Source organism: Mandrillus leucophaeus, unplaced genomic scaffold, assembly GCF_000951045.1.
Source record: "Mandrillus leucophaeus isolate KB7577 unplaced genomic scaffold, Mleu.le_1.0 Scaffold228, whole genome shotgun sequence".
Classification (NCBI taxonomy): domain Eukaryota; kingdom Metazoa; phylum Chordata; class Mammalia; order Primates; family Cercopithecidae; genus Mandrillus; species Mandrillus leucophaeus.
The window spans coordinates 1583094-1591258 of NW_012102343.1; the positions used below are offsets into that span (position 1 = coordinate 1583094).

At 43.5% G+C, this 8165-nt stretch overlaps 1 protein-coding gene across 2 annotated transcripts in view; it reads right to left on the reverse strand.

The window, feature by feature from the left end:
- Positions 1-573: 573 nt before the first annotated feature.
- The window catches only part of NEK9 (NIMA-related kinase 9), a 56725-nt gene continuing 49133 nt past the window's right edge, over positions 574-8165 (reverse strand). For both annotated transcript variants that reach the window (XM_011981552.1, XM_011981550.1), the window contains exons 20-22: positions 6922-7083; positions 5461-5673; positions 574-3143 (exon numbers count right to left, since the gene is read on the reverse strand). In XM_011981552.1, the coding sequence (XP_011836942.1) occupies positions 3021-3143; positions 5461-5673; positions 6922-7083 (498 nt within the window). In that variant the 3' untranslated portion in view covers positions 574-3020. The remainder of the gene's footprint in view (positions 3144-5460; positions 5674-6921; positions 7084-8165) is intronic.

Sequence of the window (8165 nt, forward strand, 5' to 3'; positions counted from 1 at the left end):
TTTTGGAGGTTTAGGGATTTCATCTGAATGAATTTATTTAAAATGCATTCTTGCCCCTGAATTGTTCTATTATGAATGTTTGTGAACATATGGCAAATGAAATGAAAATTTTTAGTGTACTTTTGCTTTAAACTTCAATGAAAGGCTCAGCCAAGAGAAGTAACGTGGCTGTGCTATGCCAGGGAGACCAAATTCAGTTCAATCTCTTTGAGGGAAAAGTTCTACAAACCATAAACTAGCATTATCACTTGGAAAGGCCCCCACTGAGACTGAGGAGGTAGGTACAAGAAAGAATCATCCTTTTAGTGGCTCATTTTTTCCCTCCCTCTGCACTTTCAGCACTTTTAGACATTTTTGGGAAAAAAGCTGTAGCAGTAGAAATGATTCTGCTGGCAAGAATAAGAAACTGGAGAGAAGCAAAGACTATTTCTGTGCAAATGTCCCTTGCATTGTTTCTGTTCCAAGAACATTATTTATATAAAGACTCATAGAATCAAAGATTCACGGAGGCCTAGAATCTGGATGTTTTATCCCCAGAGACTAAGGTCCATGCACAGGCTTACTGAGGCACAGTACTGATTAAGAGCTTAAATGTTTATTTAAAACAGAAATGCCAAACCACTCCACCCTCAACCTTTCAAGCAACCTGGCTAACAATAAACTAGTTCTTCCGCAACAATGTTAGAGCAGAGGAGTAACTCAGGTTATACTGTAACTCAAAAGCAATACTACTAGAAAACTTAAAACACCTAGCACTGCATAAAGAAAAAAGCAGGACAAAATGTAAAGAGAATTAGCTACAGAAAACCATTCAAAGGCATTTCTACCGCCTCATCTTTTACTCCATCCCCCTTTGAACTGGTTTCTGTTTCCATACTTGTTTGGTGGGAAAAAAAAATCATATGGCTGTCTCAGGCACAATATGAGAAAGTGCAGACTGTCTCTAAGGCACAGAACTTAGATTCTCAGCCAGATTAATAGCAAATCTAGACTTCCTAAGGGAATATGCTAGAGAAAATGACCACAGCGTTCCACTGCTAGGGAAAGACTCCCCTGTGAACAAGACCAGGGCGCTCACCCACCCCCAGCACTCACTTTCACCCCACCTTCTCAGCAACGTGCCCATGTCCCTCAGCTCCACAGCAGAAGCAATCCTCATGATGAACACCCAAACTGACCTGGCCTCTCAGGCCTGCTGAGATGATGAGCATGAGGATACAGGGACATGACAGGCCAATCAGTCCTTAAGAAAATCAAAGTTGCATTTACATGCTGAACCAAAACCCACTGTCAGGGTTTACGGCAACCCCCGCAAGTCCCCAGAACTTGCAACTTTAATCAAAGTTTGGCTGCTTCCCTGATTTCAAGAAAAGGTTTCAGTGATTACATTAGTACTAATGTAATAGGCTTCCCAGAACTGAGAAAACAATGGGAACATCAAACCAAAGAAGATCCCATTAAACAGAGCTGCCTGTCCCCAGCAACGGGGTTCTCCCCGAGCATCAGCCTTTATGCCACCAGTTTTGGGGAAATGGCAAAATTTCCATTGCACAGGACCTCCCATAATGTTGAACAGATGATCAAACATTTTGGTCTGGGGAAAATGAAACAAAATTATTTTAGCTATTTGTAGGAAGGTGGGATGTGAGACTCATCAAAGGTAGGATGTGTGACACAAAATACCACAGGAACATTTTACAAGGCTAGGTGGAAACACAAAGCTCACATCCTTAAGGAAACCATCAAATACTTGCCTAGAACTTTCTATATGAAGTTTTGTTCTTCTAGGACACTATTTCTCTTTGGCAAGCTAGCTTTTTTCTATCTACGAAGACACAATGAGTACAGGATTAGAAGTGAGCTCTCAGCCAAATTCCTTTTGCAAGTTCTACCTGTTCTGTTAGGCTTCAGGGACTCCCAGGGTTTGGTGCTGGCTTTGGGTCACTCAGGTAGGAAAGATAATACAGATTCATTGGTTATCGTATGGCTTCATAAAACACCAAAAGGAGAAAAATACTGACCAGACACACAGAAAGAAAGTGGTTGGGGCTGCTGCTATCAAGATCAGAACCCTAAGAGCCACGAAGGCAGAGGCTCAAGAAGTCTTTTCATGGGCAGAAGACGGAGAGCCCTCTAAGCCCTCTCTAAGATACCAAGTAGAGGCAGCTAAAGGAGGACCTTTTCTTCTTCATGATTTTCTCTTAAGGCTATTCTGACTGCCCCATGGACTCAACTCTCTGAGACACCTCATCCCTCAGAGACACCTTATTACCTCATCCACAGCTAGGAAATCCCACCCTGCACTGGCCACAGCCTGAAACACCAGCTGTGTGATGAGGAGGGTCCTGCCTTTTCTCTACTCCTCACTCAAGAAATTTCAATCAACCCTCAAAGGAAAAGCAACCTAAGCCTATCTTTCCTCTTGAAGCATTTAGCTGCACAGAGTAACTGAACTTTCTGGAAACAAGCCTTAGATGGACTCCATCAGACATATTTTCCTGGACTCAGGGCTCCCGAGAGGGCTCAGACTACTTCACCACTCTGCAGAGGACACTGGGCGGGCCATGCCTGACTCCAGCCCACTCCAGTTTTACACTTTTCCCTCTCCCACCCAGAGGGGTAATGCCTGGTACTGAATTCCCAAGGCAGCTTCCAATCAATGGTGAAAATGATACATGGGATATAAGCTGCTACCAGCGCAATTAAGGTGAGCACTGTGTCTCCTCTTCAAAGGTGGGATCAACAGACGAGGTACAGAGCTGCTGTTGCTATGGCAGTCACTGATGACAAAGCCAGGGCCATGGGGGCCCTTCCATTCTCCAAAACAATAAAATCACCCTAGATCCTATCTAAAAGGCAATGCCACTCTCCAAATGTACAAGGAAAGTGCTTCAGAGCCTCTGCCTTGCGCTCCTCTTCTGCAAGTGAACAAAGCCAGGAAAGCTGCTCTCTGCATTCGGTAAGTGTGCTGTGAAGTTCTTTGGGTCCCAGTTTCCTGGGGGCTCTATAGGCTCAGGAGACTAGAGGCTGGGTCGACAGGAGTCTGTTCCCAGGAGGCACCAGGAATCTGAATCTAAGTCAGGCTTTGGATCCATTTCCATCTCTTCCTTTGCTGTCTGAGTTCCTTTGGAATGCATCCCCACCTGTCCGGATAAAACACAGTTCCATATTAGCTACAGTGCCACCTAGTCACAGCAGTAGTTCAGTACTATATTTTCAACGCCAACCTCTAAGGATTTGTAGCCACGATCTTGTGAGACACTCATAGCAGTATTTTAGATACAGTCATACCTTTATATTAATTGCAGGTAGGGTGACCAACTATCCAGGTTTGTCGAGGACTGTGGGGTTTCCTGGGATGCAGAACTCTCAGTTTTAAAATGGGAAAAGTCCTGGGCAAAACAATCTTCTCCCTGTTAGAGCTGCCAATCTTACCTCGTGGTTTTTTTTTTTTTTTGAGACAGGGTCTTGCTCTGTTGCTTACACCAAAGTGCAGTAGTGTGATCACGGATCACTGCAGCCTCGACATCCCCAGATTCAGGTGATCCTCCCAACTCAGCCTCCTGAATAACTGGGACTATAGGTGTGTGCCATCATGCCCAGCTAGTTTTTATTTTTGGTAGAAATGGGATTTCACCACATTGCCCAGGCTAGTCTTGAACTCCTGGGTTCAAGCAATCTCCCAAAGTGCTGGGATCACAGGTGTGAGCCACTGTGCTCAGCCTGTATATTAATTTCTAAAGTAATTTCATAAACATTAGTTCATTTAATCCTCCAAAGAACCATACAAGGGATCTATTATTTTCTTTCAGGTGAGAAACCAGGGCTCAGAGAAAACAAAGTAAGTAGCCCAAACACCTACAGCTGGTAAATGGCAAAGCCAAGGGCCTAACCTTATTTCTCTGCTTCTGCTTCCCTCTATATAAAACAATGGCATGGCTCTCGAAAAATAATGCAAGCAGAATCACTTTTGAAGTATTTTCACTAAAAATGTTTAATGTGAATCTCATCAAGCCTTAGGTTAAACTTCCAGTTTTCAGAAAAGACAGGGTGACAGAAACACAAGTTAGACAACACCCTGAGAAAACAAGACAAATCTAGAATGTGGGACATTCTGTTGAACAACTGGCCTGGTTTCTTCAACAAGTCAATATCATAAAAGTATTTTTTTTAAAAAGATGAAGCAGAGCATGGTGGATCATGCCTGTAGTTCCAGCTACTTGGGGGGCTGAGGTGGGAGAACCACTTGAGCCTGGGAAGTCAAGGCTGCAGTGAGCCATGTTTGTGCCACTGCACTCCAGCCTTGGTGACAAAGCAAGACCCTGTCTCAAAATAAATACATAAATAAGGCCGGGCGCAGTGGCTCACACCGGTAATCCTAGCACTTTGGGAGGCCGAGGCGGGTGGATCACAAGGTTCGACACCAGCCTGGCCAATATGGTGAAACCCCATCTCTACTAAAAATACAAAAATTAGCCAGGTGTGGTGGTGCGCGCTTACAGTCCCAGCTACTTGGGATGCTGAGGCAGAAGAATCGCTTGAACCGGGAGGTGGAGGTTGCAGTAAGCCGAGATCATGCCACTGCACTCCAGCCTGGGTGACAGAGTGAGACTGTCTCAAAAAAAATTAATAAAAAAAATAAAAATAAATAAATAATTTTTAAAAGGTGATGGTGGTGGAGGGAACTGATGAAAAGAAATAAGAGACATAACCAAATATAATGTGGGGTTCTTGACTGGATTCTAGTCTGATAGAAAATGGTTATAAAGGACATTTTTGTGGGGAAAACTGGGAAAATTGGGGTATCAGCTGGATACCAGATGAGAATTGAGAATACTAGTATTAATTTTTTTAGGTGTGGTTATAATATTGTGGTTGTTCAGGAGAATGTACTTTCAGAGGTATGTAATTAAGTTTTGTAAAAGAAAAAACACTAAGAAAAAGCAATGCAAGTTAAGTGATGAAAATGATTCAATCTAGGTGCCTGAACAAGGTCCAAGGCTTCTGGGATTATAATTATAAAAGTGATATCATTAAAAAGTAAGGATCGGCTGGGCATGGTGGCTCATGCCTGTACTCCCAGCACTTTGGGAGGCTGAGGCGGGTGGATCACGAGGTCAAGAAAGCGAGACCATCCTGGCTAACATGGTGAAACCCCGTCTCTACTAAAAATACAAAAACTAGCCGGGCGTGGTGGCGCGCACCTGTAGTCCCAGCTGCTTGGGAAGTTGAGGCAGGAGAATTGCTTGAATCCGGGAGGTGGAAGCTGCAGTAAGCCGAGATTGCGCCACTGCACTCTGGCCTGGCAATAAAGCAAAAATCAAAAAAAAAAAAAAAAAAAAAAAAAAAAAAAAAAGTAAGGACCTGCAAAGGAACAAGTCTATTTCAGTACTTCGTGTTTTGATTCTGTGATTCTTCAAAACAGGCTTAGAAATTGGATTATTCTTTTAATGCTCTCACCTGCTGCCCTCCTTCTAATTTCTTGTTTAACTTCTGCAGTTGGGTAAAAATCTGGAGGTTTTCTTGTTGTAGCTTCTGTTGTTCAGCCAGACACTTTAACACCAGACCCTGCAATCTCTCAACCTCCACCTGCAGAGAGCTGCACGCACAGGCAGGAGGAGTCAGTGGTGTTCCCTTCCCAGCACAGGTTACTGCAGGATTCAGCCGAGGTGACTAGAGAGACAAGAAGGAGATTGCAGGAGGTTCTGCCCAGGTGTCAGCTCCTCAATCCAAACTTCCTCTAAGTGCAATCAGATTTTACTTTTAAATTAACAAGATAAATCATATATACACATGAATACATGTAAGAGAAACAGAAATGCTAGCATTATAACAGCAATGGGCACTGACATAACAGGGAAAGCAAACTCTCTGCCTCAGTCCCCATTAGGCCAAGCTGGGAGACCAATCATCTATTTTGGAAGACTTTGTGAAAAATTTTAAAGTGCATTGGTATCTTCTCGTTTAAAATGCTGAAGTAGGGCAAAGCATGATTTGGTTTGGAACAAGTCTTTTAGATCACTGTGAGACCCAAAGTGTCAATATTCATGAAATGCAGTGAATCACACTTTAGAAAAAATTTGAGAGGTGGTCAGTAAACAGGATCACCAACACAATTTAAGAAGGTGAACTGACAGAGAAATTAAAACATTCACCTTGAAGTTTCAAAGGTATGATTACCTCTTCTGGGAAGCTTTCTGATGATCCTAGTCTGGATTTTTCTCTTTTCTACTGTACTTTGTTTATAGGAGGGTTCAGCAAATAGCCCATGGGCCAATTCTGGCCTACTGCCTGTTTTTGTAAACACAATTTTATTGGAACACAAGGATGCCCATTCATTATGTATTACTTGAGACTGCTTTTTGTGCTATAATGTCAGAGTCGAGTGGTTGCAAAAGAGGCTGTACACATTTCAGTCTAAAATGGTCTCAAATAATTACTATGTGGCCTTTAATAGGAAAAGTCTAAAATAATTATGCAGCCTTTTATAGAAAAAGTTTCATGACCTTGGCTTATAGTTTTATTGAGGTATTTACCACAATGTCATTTTTACCAAGGTTAGGTGTACATGTGTTGCTTCCTCACTAGACTACCATTATTACTTCTTTTTTATATTTAGAGCCTCTAAATTACCCTGCCAGTGTCATGAAAAACTGAATTTGAATTTTGGTATTTCTGAGGCAGAGGGAAAAGACAATCCTTTTAGAAAGGTGTTAGCCTTTCAGAAATGTGGAAGGGTAAATACCTTTCTGAGGCAACTGAGTTTAGTCTTGGGTTGAGGCTTTAAGTACTGCTGAAGAGACAGTATAAGTTGATGCAGGGCAACTGAAACCCAAAAGCTAGAGCGAGGCCAGAAGAACTGGGCAGAGCTTGCAGTGACTGTTTACCTAGTTGTGATTCAAAGGCAAAAAGTTCAGTTACCCAGGCTCCTACTTGGGGCTTGTGTTCCAAAGGAGCTTCAGAGGCCACTTTGAGTCCTTGCAGCTCTTCATAGGGCAGGGTATCTTTCTCAGATTCTGAAAACGCTGCACTGAGAGGAGATGGGCTGTCAGGCATGGGGATAAATTCTGCATTTTCCAGCTCCTATGTATATGAGAAAGAATCTCATTAGTCTGTTTGCAGTATTTGCTTCCTCCCAAATTCCCTTCTCCTTTTTGCTATAGTTTTCCCTCTGTCATGACATCAGCACCCTCTAGTGGGCAAGACAGTTGTGGTTAGCAACATATCACAGCCTACCTGTGAGCAAACTGCCACCCCTTCATCAGAGGAGGAACAGTGATGCAAAGGCAAACTCAAAGAACACAGGCTGGAGTGTCTGGTATGTCACTCCAACACACTTATTCTACACAGGCTATTCAGTGAGCTGGGAAGCTCCAAGGAAGTGGCAGTGAGGCTGGCTGCCACACTGCTGAAAGCTAAGGCTAAAGGTGCAGACAGAACAGCATGCTGCTTCCTCTGTTCACCCTCCTCAAATCACTAGCAAGTTTAGTCTTATTAGACAGGGAGCTTTAAATCTACAGATTTTTTTTTGAAACAGCGTCTTGCTCTGTTGCCCAGGCTGGAAAGCAGTGGCACAACCATGACTCACTGTAGTCTTGACCTCTGGGACTCAAACGATCCTTCCACATCAGCCTCCTGAGTAACTAGGACCACAGGCATGTGCCACCATGCCTGGCTAATTATTATTATTTTTTTGAGACAGAATCTCACTCTGTCACCAGGCTGGAGTGCAGTGGCACCATCTTGGCTCACTGCAAACTTCACCTCCCGGATTCAAGTGGTCCTCCTACCTCAGTCTCCCAAGTAGCTGGGATTACAAGTGTGTACCACCACACCTGGCTAATTTTTTGTATTTTTAGTAGAGACAGTTTCACCATGTTGGCCAGGCTGGTCTCGAACTCCTGACCTCAAGTGATCTGCCCACCTTGGCCTCCCAAAGTGCTGGGATTTCAGGCGTGAGCCACCTTGCCCAGCCTTATTTATATATATCTATTTATTTTTTAAGATGGAGTCTCACTCTGTCCCCCAGGCTGGACTGCAGTGGTGCGATCTCAGCTCACTGCAACCTTCGCCTCCTGGGCTCAAGTGATTCTCCTGGCTCAGCCTCCCAGGTAGCTGGGATTACAGGTGCGTGCCACCACACCCAGATTTTTTTTTTTTTTTTT